At 37.4% G+C, this 21034-nt stretch overlaps 1 protein-coding gene across 8 annotated transcripts in view; it reads right to left on the bottom strand.

Moving 5' to 3' along the window:
• Positions 1-21034, bottom strand: part of ppp6r3 (protein phosphatase 6 regulatory subunit 3) — a 92723-nt gene continuing 71689 nt past the window's right edge. For 2 of the 8 annotated variants that reach the window (XM_062967563.1, XM_062967560.1), the window contains 11 exons: positions 20938-21024; positions 18744-18841; positions 16478-16532; positions 15205-15335; positions 14015-14133; positions 12929-13079; positions 10797-10903; positions 10188-10338; positions 2750-2767; positions 2321-2440; positions 1-1476 (listed from right to left, as the gene is read on the bottom strand). In XM_062967563.1, coding sequence (XP_062823633.1) covers positions 1425-1476; positions 2321-2440; positions 2750-2767; positions 10188-10338; positions 10797-10903; positions 12929-13079; positions 14015-14133; positions 15205-15335; positions 16478-16532; positions 18744-18841; positions 20938-21024 — 1089 coding nt within the window. In that variant the 3' untranslated portion in view covers positions 1-1424. The remainder of the gene's footprint in view (positions 1477-2320; positions 2441-2749; positions 2768-10187; positions 10339-10796; positions 10904-12928; positions 13080-14014; positions 14134-15204; positions 15336-16477; positions 16533-18743; positions 18842-20937; positions 21025-21034) is intronic. The other 6 variants (XM_062967565.1, XM_062967562.1, XM_062967566.1 and 3 more) reach the window with 6 other exon arrangements.

Genomic DNA, 21034 nt, shown 5'->3' on the forward strand with positions numbered 1-21034 from the left:
TACCAGTATACATTTGTTTTTATTTCTGTATGCAATGTAGTATTAGGCACATAGCTTGGGACACTTTCTAAAGTAAGTCATTGGCCATTGTTTAGAGTATCCTTTTGGCTTTTAAATACTGGTCAGGAAAACAAATGATGTAAAAATAAATGAATAACTTTCTATTAAAGAAATAAAAATGGATTTGCATCTAAAAGTGCAAAAGGTGAAGTACTTTAACCCTTCCACCAGACAATGTGGCAATATACAATATATTGCTCCTTTTTGAGAAGGCGGTTGGAATTTCATGACATAGAAAATTATAAATTACAATTAGTTTCCATAATCACTATATATATATACACAAGCCAGTTATGAAAAAAAAACTGGTTGAAAACTTACAAATGAAAAACTTCACACAGATCAAAACAGTGAAAGTATAACAACATGCTCAAGTGCCCAATTTTGATATTTAAAGATATTATACCTTTAAAACGCATGAACTGTAATTACATGAGCAGCACTGGCATTTCATTATATTTAGTTGATTTGTCAAAAGGATTACAGTATGTTTTAAATATGAAGATTGTTCCAAAATGTTTGATTTCATACTGCTTTGAATTAAAAGTACATGTTGGTGAATGGGTTAAAAAGTAGGTGAATCACTTAAATACACAACAAGCCATGTGCACTTCAAAATAGTCTAGTGCTTCACCTGTAAGGTATTGTTTTCAAGCAAACAAGACTTAACAGAACATATGGCTTTACAGTAACGTCAATTTGTCAACTAAGTTGTAACAATAAATACTTAAAATCTCTACCAATAGACTTACATTTTATCTGGTTTAAACCATACAGAAAACAATTATCAATTGAAAGCCTGCTGTAAAATGTTGAACACCATTTTTTTAAATCATTGTTTTAAATCTAAAACAACCAAAATATTTAAAGGGGCTTTTGCAGTTGAACAATTTTTTGCCAAAATGGAAAAAATATGGACTTCAAAATTTGAAAAAGGGGCTACTGAAAATTATGAGAACTGCTAAATACTTTGGTCACTAATTGTCAAATAGTTATGCCTCAAATACATTAGATTTGTGTATTCACTTTTTTATAAAACTATTCTTACAGCCATTTTAACTATAGTATCACTACTATTGTTACTTGGGTGGCAAGATCTTATTTCACAGACCACCCATCATTTAGAACAATACAATATAAACATACGCAAAAATTTCTTGGTATTTCTCAATGTGCAATTTTTACACTTATGAATTTCTGTACAATGTCTTAAAATCTAGAATATAAATGTTGCTGGTCCTGATCCCTTGTGAAATTAGTGCAGCAGTGACTGGCTCCAATGGGCTCTAGATGAAATCCTCAAGAGAAACAAATCCTTGGGTATCAGTTCATATTCTTCAGCCAACAGCAGTCAATATCACATATCATACAGGGCCATTAACAGATGCCTCTGCTAGAAGAGCTGGTTGATCAGTCCTATAGAGGAAAAGAAAGATCTCAGTTTTAGTAGAATATACCTTAACACTTTTTAGTGTTCTATCCTTTTATGTTCCCTCCTCACCCAGTACCTCAAGGCTCCCACATAGGTCCAGAACCACAGTTAGAAAAAGTAGTAATCCAGAATTTTACTTTGCAGTATCACTTGGGCTTCTGTAAATGGTCGTAAAAAAGGGACAAAAAACGCCAGTGTGAGTTGTATTTGGGGGGTGGGGGGGGTATGCTGAGACTTGCAGAGAAACCAGGGTAAATGGGTGCAGAAAATGGGCCGGGGGGGGGGGTCATCTGTGGTGACATGGGGCTTGAATGTGTGAGTAACATGTTAGGAGAACTTCTGTAAAATGGTATGACATCAGACCAAAGGATTCAAAGAAATGTGAGTGTTGGGGCTCAGACCATAGTTCTACCTCATACTCAGATTCTGCTAGAAGCAATTTCCCTTAAACATCACCAGTTGTTTGATTGTTTATGGGATGTATACCCTGCCTTTCCCCACTCAAGGGCCCAGGGTGGCTTATGGCCAGTAAAAACATACAATATAAAAATTCAAAACAAGTTAAAACCATAAATATTAATAAAATCTGTAAATCACTAGTTAAAATCCACCTAAATTAGATTTAAAAACCACCCTAATAATTGTGTTTGTTGCCACAACACACACAATTGCTGCTGGGAGATGTGTTAAACTAAGAACTAATCCTGGTTTTCTGGTTTTATTTTCCTCTCCCCTTTTAGTGTCACACTACTTTAGATTAGCATATGGCAGATACTAGTGTTAAATACATAAATAAATCCACTAGCAGAAAAGTTGATGAAGCGCTACCTCTGTTCTAGATTGCTGCAAGCAGGTTGTGGAGTTACAGGAGTTTCTTCTCCAGCTTCCGTGTTCTCCACTACGTATTTACAAGAAGCATCTTGCGAGGTAGACAGTTTTCCTTCCTCACTAATGAAGAAATGGGTTACAGTTTCATTTGTGTATTAAACATTAGTGTTATCATGCATTTGTGAGAGGTTTGGGGAGAAAGGGTTCAGAGGTAACATGCAAACAAATTTTAGAAATGACTGAAACATGGAATACAAGCACAAGGTTGTGGGTTCTGTTACATTCATCACTGGCATCAGTTTATGTTTACTTTAAAGGAACTGGACTGGAAAAAATGCAGGATGTAAGATTACAGAGTAGTAAAAAGAGGAAAAAGAATGTACATGGTGCCCAAAGTGAAACACATTCAGTATCCTTTTCTGTACATACCGATAGGATTTCAACACTCTGAAGCCAAAAGTGAGGGGGGAGGGGAAAAACAGAAAAGGAATATAAAAAAATACCATCAAGACTTTTGGCAAAAATAGCCCATGGAACTAGCCTATTTATAATGCAACCAAGCAGCAGTTGCTTATTACACACCATTATTCAAAATATCTAAATAAACTACTCCCTTTGGATGAGGGCAAACAGTATCAAAATTTCAGCAAATCTCAGACCCATTTCTCACAGCAGATGAAGTAGTAAAACGAGTTAATCACTTCAGACTGAGACAAGGACTTGTACATGTATCAGCTTCCTTATAGGTTAGATTTTTATGAGGAAAATTAAAATTGTTCCTTTTGTAAGGGAAAACATTCCATCATATGAGGCTGCCACCTAGTGGCCGCAATGAAAACATTCAGACACAACCAAGTATCTTAGATATCTTCAAGACTACTAGCAGGTTTCTGCACAAGTATGGAAGTCTATGCTAAATAAAAAGGACTAGTCTGTTTCCGTAGAAACAACAAAGTCTTCTGACATTGCAGACTAACAGGAGGTCCAGTCCTCTAGAAAAGCCCAGACAATTTTACTGCCCTACCTGCTTTGGTGAGAATTGGGCCTCAGTGTAGAATGCAGACTTCTGGTGGGGAATTTCATAATTTCATGGAAAAACTGCTCTGACGTTCCCAACTTTGAAAATTTTGGTAAGATATGTCTCATCTTTCCTCAGTCACAACTGCCATGTATTTAAAAAGCAGTCCAATTCACACATGCACCTTTAGAACTGATATATACATAATATACATTTGTATTAAAATATCCATATAAATGCTTATCAGATGTGGCCCTTTGATAAATAATGTAAGAAAAATACCAAGCAGTAAAAATACAGGACTGTTGAAATAATATATACTAAAGGTTTGGTGCAGCAAGTTCACAACTCGTATTTCCACAGCTTAACGTTTGTGCATTCAGGTAAACTTGCAGCAAGACAAAAGGACATCTAGGGTTAATTTAAACATACAGATCAAGATGTTGGCCTGGCCATCCAAACTGTTACCACTGATCAATGAAAAATATCTAGAGTTGAAGTACCTTCTAGTTGCCCTTTGAGGGGTGAACCATGCAAATTAATTTTTGACCATTTTATGTGGCAGAAGTCCCTCTGATTCTGGGAAACAGTGAGGACTTTTCCAGCCTGACATCATGATGTTTGGAACTCAGGCTTAGATGCTTTGAAGGCAGGCTATCGGATTTATGGAAGTCTGTTCGCCTCAAAGTGCTGATTGTACGCATCCAATTTATGTCATTATTTCTCCCTGGGATAAAAAGGATTTAAACTATCCTGGCTTCTATGGGAGAGGGAGTTCAGCTTTTTTTTTTTTAATAGTTTTTATTGCGATTATTTTGATAATTACAGCCAAAGTGGGGGGAAATATTGGTTGTGGAGGCATAGGAAAGTAGGGGGGGGAAAGGTGAAAGAAAGAAAGAAAGAAAGAAAGAAAAGAAAGAGGGGGGAAAAAAGGAACCCACATACATCCCGTGAGTTAAAACTATGACTTCCCATTGTCCTCTTTGGGGTAATTGTCTTTTTTTGCATTTTCAACTGTTGTTTGTTCCAGTTTTTATTCCATTATTACCATTTATACATCATAGAATCAGAGAATAGTAGACTTGGAAGAGCCCTCATGGGCCATCTAGTCCAACCCCCCGCCAAGAAGCAGGAAATCTCATTCAAAGCACCCCCGACAGATGGCCATCCAGCCTTTGCTTAAAAGCCTCCAAGGAAGGAGCCTCCACCACAGCCTGGAGGAGAGAGTTCCACTGTCGAACAGCCCTCACAGTGAGGAATTTCTTCCTGATGTTCAGGTGGAATCTCCTTTCCTGTAGTTTGAAGCCATTGTTCAACAGCAGAAAACAAACTTTCTCCTTCCTCCCTATGACTTCCCCTCACATATTTGTACATGGCTATCATGTCTCCTCTCAGCCTTCTCTTCTGCAGGCTAAACATGCCCAGCTCTTTAAACCGCTCCTCATAGGGCTTGTTCTCCAGATCTTTGATCATTTTAGTTGCCCTCCTCTGGACATATTCCAGCTTGTCAACATCTCCCTTCAACTGCAGTGCCTAGAATTGGACACAGTATTCCAGGTGTGGCCTGACCAATCAGATAGATTTATAATGAGTGATGTTCCTCTACTCTGAATAAATTCTTTAAAGCCCGACCAGTCTGGTTTTTGTTTTTGTTTTTTGTTTTTTTGCATTTCTTAGTTTCTGTGTCAAACAGTCCATCTGTATTATGCCAAACATTTTCAAGGTCCAATCATCTGGGGATGGTATTTTCTCCTGTTTCCACACTTTAGCTAAGACGAGTCTTGCCGCCGTGCACATAAGGAAAAACATTTTGTTTTAATTTACATTTAGTTTTACATTTGTTAAGCCGAGCAGGTACATGTCTGTTGTTAAGGCAAAATTGATTTTTAATATTTTTGTGACATCTTGTGTACGTCTTTCCAGAACTTTTTAACTTTTTTACATGTCCACCATTGATGGAAGAAAGTACCAATTTCCTTTTTTCATTTCCAACATTTATTGGACATTATTTGTTAAATTTTGCAATCTTGACAGGTGTATGGTACCACAGAAATTGCATTTTGTACCAGTTTTCACGTATGTCAATTGCTGTGGAGAATTTTAGTTTTTTGTTCCAGATTTCTTCGCACTGATTTATTCTAATATTGTGTCCAAAATCCTGTGCCCATTTTATTTGACAGTCTTTGATCTGTTCATCCTCTGTGGTCCATTGGAGTAGCTGTTGGTATATTGTTCTTATAATTTTTTTCTCCTTCTTCATTACTAGTTCCCATAGACCTTGTTCTTGTTTAAAGCCTGTTTTTGCATCTTCTTTATAACATTGTTTTATTTGGAAGTATTGGAACTATGTTAATTTTTTAAATTCCTGCATCATTTCTTCTTGTGAGTTGATTAAAAAAAAAAACAATAATCAAGAATTAGTAAAGTAATTGTTGGTAAGTTAGCCAATTTTCCGTGGCCAATTCTCTTTTGTGTCTCGCCTCTATAGGAGAAATCCATAACCGGGTTTTGTCATATAGCCTTTGTTTGTATTTTTCCCATATTCTAATTAGGGAGGCTCTAATAAAATGACTTCTGAATTTTTTTTTCAGTTTTCCTTTTGTTATACTATAGATAGTCATGCCACCCAGATCTTAAATCATGGCCTTCTAGTATTAATAATTTAGTTTGATTAAAAGTAGTCCAATCCTTCAACCATACCAGACTACAGGCTTCATAGTACAGCTTGAGATCAGGTAAACCGAGTCCTCCTTTCTTTTTGTCATCCATTAGTATCTTTAGTTTTATCCTTGGCTTTTTGTTTTTCCATATAAATTTCGTTATGTCCGAATTCCATTTTTGAAGAGATGCTCATTTCTAATTGTTGGCAACGTTTGGAATAGTAACTGAAGTAAGATGGCCATTTTAATTATCGCAATGCGTCCTAGAAGGGAGACATTTTGATATTTCCATTTTTCTAAATCTCTTTGTATCTTTGTTCACAATTGTTCATAGTTATTTTTCAGCAACTTAGCATTACTAGAGATCAATATTACTCCCAGATATTTTATTTTATTCTCTGTTTTAATCTCTGTTTTGATCTCTAGTTGCTCCTCAGGGAGTTCAGCCTTGAAACAAAGGACAGGTTGGTATGGAGACGGACATTATCAGGTTGAAAATGCAGAGTTCACCTACTCTCCTGATTGAGCTCACTGTCAACAAGATTTTCCAACTTGGAATCTTGACTAGAATTGAATTGAAGGGCAGACAACAATTTTCCTTCCTCAGATAGGCTGAAAGGGGAGGCATAAGGGCACCTGCAGAATTCCCCGGGGGGGGGGGGGGGGGGGGGGAAGGTTCCCTCAAAGATGACACACCAAAGACTGCCTAGAACTGTGGCTTTTCATTTAAGGGCCACTTAAACTTCCTATTTCTCTTCTGCATCTAAATGTCTTCGGCTTTCACTGCTTGGCAGTTCAATATGAACAAGTTCTCCCCCAGTCTGAGACTAAGAAAACAAGGTGAACTTCCTAGAAGCTTTCAACTAAATCTGTCATAGATGGAAGTGTGGTCAAGGAACTGATTCCTTCCAAACAGATACACTAGTGTAACCAGTGACACTTGTGTCTCTTTCAGAGTGAGCCTCTGACCTCAGAATGAGCCATCTTAACACCTGGTGTTTTTTGCCCTTATGTCTTCTCCAACTGGTAAATGAGGGAGAAGATATATGGTGAGGAAGGATGTATCTGTCTCCACTGTTTTCCACTGTCCTTAAAGAGTGAGGTGTGTACTGAATAAGCCAAGAAACTGATCCTGAACAGATGCTTTGGGGTGCCAGTCACACCAGATTTCAGTGTGAACAGCCACAAAATCCCATCTGGCAGGATGGCTGGCCGAATGGGAGTGATCCCCAGGGACCACAGATTCCTGGATAGTCCAGACATAACATTTTGAAACTCACAACAGTGCACCTATTGTTCCCTTGCTACTAGAAAGATAAAAGGGAAACACATTTTGACCCCCCCCCCCTTAAAAAAGCACAATTAATTACTAGAGAGGACATTTCTTCAAATATTTTGTATCTATTTTCAGTAAACGTCAACAACAATTAGACTCTACTAGTTGGCAGCACTGCCTTGCAATTTTGTTATTTAGGATGCAGCAATAGCCACATCCCAGTAGATGGCAGTGTCACTTTTCACTATGTATGTAGATGCAATAACTGCTGACGCTATTAGAAGGGGCAGCACTGCAGAAATGGACAGAGAATGACTGGGAAGCTGTTAGAAAGTAAAGTTATTGTAAAGCAACTATAGTGAAAGGAAGCAGGATGCTGGGAATTTGAAACCAGCCCTTCACTTAGGAATAATCTCAACATGCTCTGTGCAGACCTGCTAAAACTACCAGGGCCTGTCAGTGAGAGGGAGACTGCTGCAGGAGCTGCCAGGTACTGGAGGCAGCTGATTCCTAACACCATGGCAGAAGCAAAAGCATGCAGAGGGCCTGAGCATGAAGAGTTGGTGTCTTCTCCACCCCCTCCTTTAGTAAAGCAAGCCACTAATTAAGAAATGAAGAGAAATTGAGTGGTGAGTGGAGGAATAGGAAGCAGAAGAAGGGGAAAGAAGGCACTGTTTCAGAAGGCGGGATGCTGCAGAACAATATACCTCCAGGCCAGAGGGGCCATGGAGACAAAATTCTGTATTGCATTATGTGCACAACTCAGAAAGGATATTGAAAAGTTGGAATGTGTCCAGAGAAGACTGACCAAAATGATCAAAGATTTGGAAATCAAGCCCTATTAAAACTGGCTTAAAGAGCTGGTTTGGTTTAGCTTGGAGAAAAAATGGCAAAGAGGGGACATGATAGCCATGTTTAAATATTTGAAAGCGGGGCAAGTTTATTTTCTACTGCTCTTGAGAGTAGGCCACAATGGAGCAATGGGTTCAAATTGCAGGAAAAGAGATTCCACCTAAACATTGGGAAGAACTTCCTGATGCTAAGACCTGTTAGACAGTGGAATATGTTGCCTCAAAGGGTGGCAGAATGTCCTCTAGAGGTATTTAAGCAGCAGCTGGATGATTTCTGCAGGGTAGAATGAGGGTGGACTGGATGGCCCTTGCGGTCTCTTCTGACTCTATGATTCTCTGATATGATTCTATGAAAAGCAATCTGTAGGCACTGGGTACAGAAGAACTTCAGAAGTAAATCCCCTTTACTACACTGTCACATCAGTAACATTTACAAGATCTCAGTGGGGTATGATAGAGATAGCTTTCCCATTTGATACCGCATCAACTGAACCAAGTGAATGCCACTCCTCAACATACTATCAGATTATGCCATGACAGGGAAATTAAAATTAAAATTACCAGAGGGACTAGGTTATATCTATGATATGCTGGAGGCCAAATTACTCGTATATCAGCCTTAAGTGGCAATATTGTTTGTTTTTAATGAAGAATATGGCAAAATCTTCTCCAAACCTCATTATCTATTGGGAAATGAGAAATGAAAAAGAAATATGAATGTATTACTGCTTAAATGAGAAACAGCATATACATACACCATTCTGAAAAGCTTCAGCTTAATCCAACAATGTTTTTTGTTTTCCCATAGTATCTGATAAATCTAAATACCACTTTAGAAAGGACACTAGCATAAGTAACAATTATTGGAAATCACATAAAATATATGGAAATTTTGCCAATCTAGGTATTTAATGGATTCTGGGTTATCTATGCCAACTAAAATCTGAATACAGGGTATCAACAAACCTCAATAAGATTCTCATTTAATATATTAATCATTAAGGAATAGAGGCCAGAACTTAAAAAAGCATAAAGTACTTTGTTACTTTTGGAGCCTCGTTTCTTTTGCACATTAATTGGAGGGGAATGTGTTCCTAAGCTGCAGTGTTAAATGGAGTTGTAAATCCCAACTGCATCATCCACACATTTACTCAATGGAACCTGCATAAGCATTGACTTAACAAACAAATTTAGCAAGTTGCTTTAAAAAAAATAAAAAATATGCACACAGGATAAATAAATAAATACAAAACAAACTTCAATTTCTCCCAAATAATACCTGAATGCTTCAAAAGCAATATGATTTATTATGCACAGACACAAAGATAACACTACTACAGGACAGTGCTTTTTTTAAAGCAACATTTTAATATTAGTATCTGTACCATAAAATATTAGTGTAACAGACACTCTCACTTGGTGTGTATCCTCAAGTTGTTTACTAACAAATTGTAACGATAAGACTCTATCAAACCATTTTCTTGGCTTGATTTGTTCAGAGGGTGGTTGCCATTGACTTATTCTGAGGCTGAGAGAGTGTGACTTGCCCCATGTCATCTGCTGGGTTCCGTGGTGGCAGGGATTTGAATCCTAGCGTCCCAAAATTGTATTCCAACACTCAGATCACTACAGATTACTGTCTCATTAACTATACTGTATTACTTTCTAAGTTGTAGTAAAGTAACTTATCTCTCTTTTTATTAAAACATTTAAAGGGGATTACAATAGCACTAGAATTTTAAAAAAATTAAATTAGAGAAATAAAAGCTATACTAAAAGAGGCAATAAATTTCTGATTCACAAGTTGGTATGTCAGGGTGGTTTTTAAAAACACTATCAAAGAGGCATAACATTTAGAAATGGGTTTAGTGAAGTTCACAGAAAAGGAACATGAACCCAGACTTTTAACTCTTTCACTCTTTTAAATAAAGTTCTTGTTTTATCAGGATGTTATATTTTTAAATGCTACTAAGATGAAGAATGGAAGACCAGACCAACAGTTTAAAGATTACATTAATCAAAGCCTCCTTAAGGTGAATCACAAGAGGACTGGTTTTCTCACCTTTTGAAGACAGCTGTTTCAGTCTTAGCATCTACAGTAAGGCTAAGGGTTTCCTTCATGCTGCCGTTCATGACCGTCTCAGTCACCTTGTCTGCATTTTCCACATCATCTTCACCGTCAGAACCAGCTTCCATTGCAACACTTCCTGCAGCTGCAGAAAACAATTTTAACCATGAACATGTTTACATATGAAACTGTTTAAAGCATTTACTCAGCTGAAAAAGCTTCCAGAACAATACACACAAAATCAATAAACGGAATAATCAGATATCCTTTGGAATAAGATGGAAATTGGTGGATGTCCAGTTGTTCAAAAAAGCCCAAAGATTCTGATGTTTGTGTAGTTCCTAAACAATATTCTATATTCTTTGCCATATTTATAACTGTTCATAGCTGCCGAAGTATATGATTGTTCACAATAGCTATGTTTCCTATTCATTTCACAATCGCAAAGATTCAATACCTATGAGTCACATTTGAATGTCCACCACCCATACAGTCTGGAAGCTGAATGACATTAAGACAATTGTAAACACCTCTTATTTTAAGTGCATAGCAAGTTCCCTCTTTTTTGTATAATGTGTTTTTGCGTTATTCCAGTACTCGTACCTTCCGTCTGATTTGCAAGTGCAGTGACATTTGCACTAAGAGGATCCACTGGCTCTGTGCTGGTTTCCATCTCCACAGGTGAATTACTTCTTAATGAATCTTTTGAACTTTAAAAACAAAACAGAAGCATTTTGTTATCTTTTTAACAAGTTCCACACTGGTATTGCAGTTGGCCCTCCACATTTGTAGTTTTCACTTTTGCAGATTTGATTAAAAAGTTCTCTCTAGGAATCGTTAGGTCCTCCAATACAATTCTATGGACAGCTTTGAATGGAAGTTGATCATAAAAGTGTGCTGAGATACCTAGAAATTCCTAGAGATGTTGTAAAAATAATTAAAAAAAACATTTTATGCACAGATGGGAAACATAATTTTAAAATACAATTATTTTTATTTGTAGTTTTCCGTTTTCACAGGGGTTCTGTGCCCCTAACCTCAGTGAATGTGGAGGGCTGACTGTATATGCTAACACATGTGTGAAATGAAGACTGTCAAGAGAGCAGAGGCCTCAAGATGTACACTAACAACTTGGGAGTATGTTTTAATATATACCCCTTATCTGAAATGCTGGGCGCAAGGGGATTTTTTTGGGGGGGGGGGGTGATTTTTGGAATATCTGTAATTGCCAATATACAAGTGAATGAGGGATTCACTGTGCAAATTCAACAGTGGAAAGAGACGGTGGAGACAGGTGGCATTAGTTCCTGTAGCTCCACTCTCATAGAATCCTTGGAAAAAGTAGATTTCTTCTGCTGTCAGCACACTTTCTGCCTTTTTACAAGTAAAGTAAGGTAGCTCTTAGAGCAGGGAGGAGAGGGAGGGACAAATCTGAGCAGATCTGGATGCACCATCAACTGGTGCTTTGTTCAGCTAGCTGGATAGAAATAGTAGCCAATAGAATTGCTTTGCACTCCTTCCAGGGTGCCTATCTTGCCACTGGCCAGAGCATTGCTACATTCAAACTGGAAACACTGGCCGCAGAAAGAGAAGGGAGGCAGGAGGGCCAAAGGGAAGCTCCAGAAGGAGCAGCATCCGTCTAGCCAATGCCAACAAGACCCCCGAGCGAGAAGGTCTGCTGAGCCGGCAGATTGTCTATTTGTACAATCCCCTCCTTCCCTTCCCCCCTTCTAAAGCTCTAAGGATTCTTTTGCTAAAAGAGTATTTGTGCTCACAGCCAGGAGAATGTCTGGGGCTTTTTACAGGGGTCTTGTGTGAGTGAAGCCGCAGGAAACATCATCCTCCCCCACCCTTTCTCTTTTCTCCATCAAATTCCTGGCAGCAAAGAAGCAAAGGATCCTTGAGGAATAGCTCAAGAGTAGCTGACCATGTAACTAGCACCCTTTCCCTCAAGGCAGAAGTGTGGCAAAATTGGTGGCAAAATGTTCTGGGATATGGATGTTTTCAGATTTTTAATGTCTGGATAAGGGAGGATTATCCTAAAAAGAAATGTATAGAAGGCAAATGAATAAGAATCGGCTACAGTTAGCATCTATTAGAAAGTTAAAAATTGTTATTACAGCTCTTCCCTTTGGGAAAAGGGCTATAAGGAAAAACTTTTGTTTTAGAATACAGAAATCCAATATGAGAAAGCCTTTTCATCACTTTCAATACTAGAGGAACTGAAAAAATTTGGACATTATAAAGCTGTACTCAAACACAAACATTGGCCAGAACTGAAAAAGCACCATATATCTACTGGGGGGGGGGGGCTGTGAGTGGAGGGTTATGATAATCAAATCTATCATTTTCCTGTCCAGATGAAGGGTAATTTGAAAAGTTTCATTCAGACAGGGAAATAAAAGATTGCAAGACTATTGGTGCCGGTCTTCTGTTTTGCCACCTCAAACTGCTGTGGAAGCTTGATCCCAAGAAGTTCCAAAAAAATGAATGGGGAAGGAATAGCATTAGTTTGGTCTTTGTTCACTAGGACACGTTTTCATCTTTTAAAAATCATTTATAATATTGTTTCATTTTATGCTATAAATATTCTACTACAAATGGACTCTTACCTAGTGCCAAATAAAACTCCAATGTTACTAGGCTAAAGTCAAACTTAGATAAACAACATTTGCATAGTTAACATCACAATTTCTTTCATTCATAAGTTTTGGAGGAATGCAGTTCTTTTTTACCTTAGAGATGTGAAATCTGAAAAGGAAGCCCAGCCAGTTTCTTTTGCTGGCATTGGTTCTTCTGTGCTCCATACATCAGACCCAACAGAATCCAGATTGGTGCCATGTGTAGTTTCCATAGGAACATCAAAGTTAGCTGACCAATTAGGTGCTAGAAAGATAAAACATATCTATCTATATTCATTATAACAAAATAAAATTACAGCATGACTATTTTTTTCAACAAATCCTAATAGAGGACTTGGGATAATTAAAATGCTTGAAGAATGTCCTGCTGTCATAATACTATTTTGCCACAATTGCTAGCTGAGGAGTTATTTCTCAAAACCAGAAATGTATAGTATATGTATAATTGTAAATCCATCTATAAAAAATAGACACAACATATTTGATTTCCAAAAAAATAAAACCAGAGATTAAAATAAAGAACCATGCACACAGTATGCCAATTTATATTCATGTTCATATTATGTTAATATAAAATCACTACAGACATTGAGGAACACATATTTTCAATACAGTTCGGGACATAGTACTCACCATCAGCTACGTTAATCTAAGACAGTGGTTCTCAACCTGGGGTCCCCAGAAATTTTTGGCTTCAATTTCTAGAAATCATAACAGCTTGTAAACTGGCTGGGATTTCTGGGACTTGTAGGCCAAAAACATCTGTGGACCCCAGGCTGAGAACCACTGATCTAAGACTTCCATGGGAACTAATTCTGAATCCCTCCTTCGCAAATGCTCCCTCTCCCGCACTCCATTTGTCCAAAAGCTGAATGATCTATAAAGACTTGACTATATGATCAAATATCTGATAATGACCAAGTTTTTACTTATAAGCAAGTTTATATTTCAAGATGATCTGGACTAGATTCCGTAAAATCCTAGTATAATGACCAAGGATCGGGGATAACTTATGTCTTAGTACCTAATCTCTCAAACGCAGCAAGTTGTCTATACCTGGTCTGTACTGTCAAATCAGTCTGCTTTTACTTTTAAGTAATGAATGCCTTTTTCCAAACTAATCAGGTGAACAAGTCTTTATTGTTGTATCACTTTCATTGTGACATGAGCATTGCTTACTTTCATTCAAATCTACTTCCATCTTGTCTTCTGCATTGCTGCTTGACTCAAACAAATCTTGTTTCGCTCCATCTTCTTCTTCAGAATCTGTACTCTCTTCACTGTCTGTACTGCCTGAGCTTTTTATTTTTTAATGAAAGAGAGACAATTATGTTCTTTACATGAGATTTTCTCTGACACAGTGTTTTCTAATGATCAACACATAGCAAAGGTGTCCAGGAAGGACGAGTACAGAAAGAGTTTGACTCCTCTCTCCTGTTTTAACACAATCAGATGAAAAGATGGATTCAGACCTCTCACAACACCTTACCTACTAAGACGTGAGAAACTTTTATGGCTTCCGGACTGCTCAGAGTTTGATTTTTTAAAAACATTTCCACTTTAATTGTTTTTGCAGACAACAGAGTACTGTTTTTTTTAAGATGAGACAGATTTCTATACTTGTGACTCAGAAAACTTCACAAAGGAAGGACAAGTGTAACATTCTTTTAAAAGTCATTCCATTCCTGGTCCTGGCTGGATCTAGGTGAGTCACCTTTAGGCATATTTAATCAAGACTGAAATGATGATAGCAAGCCATGCGACTTGGAAAAGATAAGAACAACTAGCTCATCACCCCTTACCCGCCCCCTCTCTCCTGGATGTTCGGGCTACAGTGAAAGCCAAAAGCTTTAACATTAGAAGTCTGAACTATTTTAATTACACATGAATTAGCTAATTAACATGTGAGCTGTTATACCTACTACGGCTGTGCATTGATAAAAAAAATTAAAAACCCATTACAAAATTAGGGGGCACCAGCGTTTCATTTCTAAAGTGTTTCTAAAGTATTGTTAGTGAAAACTTGCTACAATGGTAAAACAATTGAGCACTGTTAGCCCATCAGTGCTAACGTTTCACTTATCCAGGGATTTTTGTGGAATTTTCAAAGCTTTTATAAACAACATTTTTTAAAAAATATTTTGAATTCTTTAGTTTTTGGCACGGTCCACACCCACGTGTCGGATATTGTGATATAAATACAAATTTAAGGAATTTGATCCGACTTTATAAGGACTAACAATAATTTTGCACAGCCCTAATACCTACCAACTTTTAGGACTAAACAGACTTAGTAACTTTTCAGGCCATAGCATTTTTTCCTAACTTTAAATTACAAGAAAACATATGCTCTAGTATCTCAAATTTACCTGGATCTTCTTTGAGATTCTGGTGTAAAAGCAATATGTTTCTCTTCCCAGATATCTTCTTCATCTGAACCACCATCGTCAAACTGCTGTATCCTCTCCTTGCAGCATGCCTCAAACAAGGCAATATTGCCCTAAACATGTTTAAAAGGAAATGTATGAAGAGGAATAATATCATCATTGACATTCAAAATTTGAATTTTCTCAGAACATATAATTCAGCAGGCCCATTGCAGCTAATACCTGACAAAAAAGTTACAGCAGCAACTGCTGAAAATAATTTTTTCCCCTGTTCTCTTTCTATTTTACAAAGTGCATTAATAAACAGCAATAGGACTGTTTCTCAACATGCTGATTCCCCTTTAGAAAATGTTCAACAATGAAAAATTTGATTGGACAAAAAGAAATTCAACAAGGCCAAGAACCAAATATAGAGAGTGAGCTGTATGCAATCTTTAGATTGCTGGTTAATAACCCAGTCATACTCTTTAATAGCCTTTATTACTCTGGATATTAACAACAGCTGTCAATATGAGCATTTATTAGTTGGGAATAATGGAACAAATGAGAAGCAGGGGAATTAAAAAACACATATTCCCAATATGTAGTCAGAGGATCAATGCAAGGATCTGTGAATTAAGCTTGCCCTAGAGAACATAACAAACACATATATGCAGTGTCATCACGAAGAGCAGTGAGAAAATGGGCTTCCAGGTTCAAATCATGTATTATCATGGTTAATAGCAAGTATGCTTTGGATATTATCTCTCTAATGTTTCCCACAAGACATCTTCCTCTAATACTAGTTTCCCTACTATCATAGAGAGAGGGACAGGGTATATCTTTTCCGGGGCTCCTTAAGGATCTCCAAAATGTAGCACAAGAGTAGGGCTGATCCCACCTGCTATTCAGCTACATACAATACTGGGAAAATGTTGAGAGCTATCATGTTCCCCAGGGGAGAGCAGATTGTGAACTCTCAAGAATTAAAACTGAAATTCCCCTCCCCATTACAGCCTGCTGGTCCTCCTACAAAATATTGTCTAGAAACTTGGGAAACTCTTTAGATTAGATAGAAGAAAGTCTTGCTGCGGGAAGAAAAGAGAGGTTCCATTTGTGTGAATAGAAGTCAGAGTTACAGAGAAAGAAGGTCCCTAAAACTTATTTGGTAAAAATGTTCTTTAATAAGTAATGGACCAAGAAGAACAGATGTTCTTCCTCTCATTGGCTCCCACACTCTCCCACACCCATGAATATGACCACAGAATATACTTACACTTTCATTTGTATTGAGGGTAAAATTGATGTCTGATACACGATCAAAAGAAACACTGTGAACAAAGTACAAATTTATACACTAAAAACAAAGGAGAACTGGCATTCTAGGTCACAGGTATCTTAAATATTTCACTTTGTACCATTTTATATCAGAAAAACAATAAAGTAACATTTCCTTTTTCTAATATGAATACTGGGAAGCATTCTAGTTATGCTCTTACAGCTTGGCCCACAGTTTATAATACTGTTACATATTGTTTTTCTTTCTGCAAAGAATAATGTCTTGTGGCCACTTCAAAAATTACAAAAACAGGGAGGGGGCACACCTGAGAACTTCATACATTAAAAGTGCAAGAGCAACCATGTTTAAAGCATGGTTGCGTGCAAGGGGGCGCGTTTGGTCCCAAATCACATTTGAATGTCCATGCTCTCAATACTGACAAGTACATTTCAAAATAGTGTGCTTCATAGCTCTTGCAGTGTGTGAAGAAGTCTATGTTAAAAGCTTCAAAACCCAATAAGCAATTTCTGCTGGAGAAGTAGCAAATTACATCTCTTCAGCACATACTCAGGTAAGGAAAGGAAGAAATCCTCTGGTGTCAATGAGAGGCCTCAATGTTGAAGTATACTCTCAAAAACAACAAAAGATGGCCAGTCCTTGATGTTTGTCTCTCTATAAAATGTCTTCATGCTCTGATTGCAAGAAAGGAGGAGAAATAACGTAGAGTGCAAAAGACCTATTTTAAAATGAAAGAGGAAAATTGTATCTGAAGACTGCTAAACAGTGGACATGTTTACACAGAACTGCAGGCAGAACAGGATTTTCATTTTACTGGGAAAACTACTGATATATCTTCAGATCCTTGCAGGAATGTCTATTAACATTAGACCCATGCTGTATTTATATATGGGGTAAAATTTTCTGATATAACCTGGTAAATTCATATGACCATGTACAATAAAATTCAGATATTTTCCCTCTACCAAATTAAAATTAAGACCATAAAATACTGCACAGCACAAGAAATGCAATTTAAATGCACAGACAGAGATGAAAGCTATCTATCCTATGCTTACCAAACAAGAATCAACCTTCTGACAACTTGCATATCTGGATTACACAATATATTAAATTCTGATTTTAGTTTGCCCCTCTAAACATGTCTAAACCTTACTTCATGTACAATTAATTTGAATCTCTCTATTTCTCTTTGTGATAATTATAACCTTTGCTTAGATCTCATTTGAGCAACTGTATGCATATTTGTTGCTGCTATCTTAAGGCGGATATCTGATATATCATTTAAGAAAAAAAAGAAAGCTGTCAAATTCAAGTAAGCTGCAAAATTAAAAGTAACATCTCTTACAGTGAGTGAGTTAAAACAAATTAAAGAATCATATGTGATGAAGTTTAGAAAACCACAGAACAGAAAATCACCGCAAAGAAAGCTACATGGATTGGAATAGAGCATGAGCCCTTGCTACAGAATTGGAGTACTTTGATCTATCTTTACTCTTTGAATGAAACTATATCAAAACAAAGCAAGAGGTGCATATGATTGCAACACTGAACACTCACCCACAGGGAAGAGATCCCAAAAGACTACTCTTGTTATAATCCATTGATTAAACTACTTATCACCTAAATCCTTAACCACCTAAAGGATTTGAACTTATTAAACATAAGGAAATTGTTGTGCCAATTAAATCCATTACTGTTTTTAGACCAAAGTGATTCATTCCTCACCTAATACACCAACCTTGTTGACTACAGATATTGTACTGTCCCATTAAAATAAATTTCAATAAAAAAAAATCCTGTGTATTCCAATTCTTGGTCATTCGCATCAGAATCACAAGGCTTTAGAGCAGTGGTTCTCAATCTATGGGTTCCCAGATTTTTTGGCCTTCAACCCCTAGAAATCCTAACAGATGGTAAACTGGCTGGGTTTTTGGGGAGTTGTAGGCCAAAACACCTGGGCACACATAGGTTGAGAACTACTGCTTTAGAGAAAGGAATCTTAAATAGTGGCATTTATACTGTATTATTTCCGTGAGGGTCACTGGAAAAGTTTGCTTCACAAACACTAAGGATGGAGGTGTTAGACAAAAAGCTGATTTATTTCCAGTGTGCGCAATGCATAAGTGGGAAATGAACAAGATTGACCACACACAGATTATTATCACTAAGGAGACAGCCACTGAACACTGCCAACACAAACAAATGGAAAACAAAAGGCAGACATTAAGGAAGGTGTACTCACTTGCCGATATCATCTTGATCAGCAAACTTCTCATCGTTGAAGCCAAACTGGTCAATAAAATTGGACGTCATTTGTTGCATCTGATAATCAGAAAAGGCCTGGCAATCCCAGGACCAATGACAGTGATATAATGATTCTAATAATAGTCTAAGTACTATTTGCCCATTTTGGTCCAGAAATACGTTTGCTAAATTACATGTATATACTGAATGGGTACTATCAGTACTGGCTGCAATGTATTAGATGTTTGCCACAGAAAGGTGGAGGAACAACCGTCTGAACAAATATTAAGTTTAGCTTCTATACAGTATTTTTTAAATGACATGCAATAGGGCATTTGAATGGCTATTGTGACAAGTAATGTGAAGAGGAAGAACCTTGGCACCCTCAACACTTACAGGAATATAGGGGAGCTTTTATGACACAGAATAAACCATACAGTAATTGTGATACTGGTTTTGGAAGAAATATTTTCAAAGCAATGTATTAAAAAGGCTAAAACTATTAGTATATGTTTGGAAAAACCATGACAGGACTCATGATCTTCATAAACTTATGATGTTTGCTAAAACATTTAAGGCACCATCTCGTTATTTGCTTAGTCCACCAAAGAAGCAGGAGCAATGGCCCCCTTCAGAGTCTCCAGGTCAAGAGTAGAAAACAGCTGGAGAAATGGAGACAGTCACATGAGCTACCCTCATGAGATCTTAGAGGCCCCCAGACACACCTTCAGTTCCAACTGGAGACAAAAAAATACCCCACCAAAAACCTTTCCCCAAGTACCCTGTAAGGACAAACAAGTTATTATCAACATGTTTTGCGGGCTTTCTGGGTCATTTTGAAAACAGAAGTCCCTATTCACTTTTGATTCAATGACAAGATCTTTTGTGCCTGACTGGGTCCAGAGTGAGGTCAAAACATGGTGAAAATAGCCACGTCATTCCAGCAAAAAAAGGTTTTTTAAAATGTTGTTTGGCTGCTAGAGGGGATGTCTCAAAATGTGGTGGGGATTCCTTCCATGCCCCCTAAAGCACTTGGACAATATTTTGCAGGTTAAACATTATTTTACAAACAATATTTTTTTCGACCTAATATCTTTGGGCCACAAAATGGCCTTGGGGGCCACATGTGGCCCAGAGGCCACACTATACCCACTGCTGCTCTAAAAAAAGTGGTTTAGTTTAACTTTCTGACTGTCTTCATCATTAATCTTCTGGAGCAAAAACTAGAGTCATATATGGCAAACCAAGATTGCATAGTTGATGGAACTGAACACAACTATTTTGTTTCTTGAGGCACCTTAAAGATCAATCGATGTTTTCTAAGTTTCCAAGGACAGTTTCCCACTTTATCAAATGCATCACACCAGAATGTGATAATCAGAGCCTGCATTCACAGGACAAATCATGAGGAATTAATGGTGATGAAACATACCCAAATCAAGGGTAGGTGGAGGCTGTACAGAATCTCACACACAGCTACCCTGTTTCCCCTAAAATAAGACATCCCCAGAAAATAAGACCTAGTAGAGGTTTTGCTGAATTGCTAAATATAAGGCCTCCCCTGAAAGTAAGACCTAGCAAAGTTTTTGTTTGGAAGCATGCCCGCCAAAGAGAACACCAGAGCAGGCAGGATCGGTAAATGTGCGTACCATAGAGTGTTGTACATGGAAATATTGGTAGTAACAAGAAATTCTTGATAGGATTCACAGTTTGACTGGCTATGCTGGTTTGTGATGACAGCTACCGTACTGTACAGTATATAATAAGTGTTCATTTTTTTGTTCAACAATAAATGTGAATTTTTCTTCATGGAAAAATAAGACATCCCCTGAAAATAAGACCTAGCGCATCTTTGGGAGCAAAAATTAATATAAGACACTGTCTTATTTTAGGGGAAACACGGTATCACCAACATCCTAATAGCTCAAAATCACGTCAATTCACAAAGTTTTATTTTATCTGCTACATTATATCATTTTTAATATGCTAACATGCTTTTGGTTTTCTTATTGAGCCACCCTTATATCCAGAAGGATTATGACGATCAGTTGTGATAAAACCCATTACTCAGGTTGATAAACATGCTAACCCTTTGAAAAGTTGCAAAATCCTGCAGCAACTATCTCACCATGATCATTTTTCAAGATAAATATCAATGCATAAGATTGTGAACAGCCTAGAATTTAACTCACTTGCTGCAAAGATGAATCTTGGGAGAAACCAGTTTCTTTAAAATCAATTTCATCATCACTGGAAGAATGAATATGACATGTAGTAACCTAGAGAGAA

This window comes from Anolis carolinensis, chromosome 1 (genome assembly GCF_035594765.1).
Source record: "Anolis carolinensis isolate JA03-04 chromosome 1, rAnoCar3.1.pri, whole genome shotgun sequence".
NCBI lineage: Eukaryota > Metazoa > Chordata > Lepidosauria > Squamata > Dactyloidae > Anolis > Anolis carolinensis.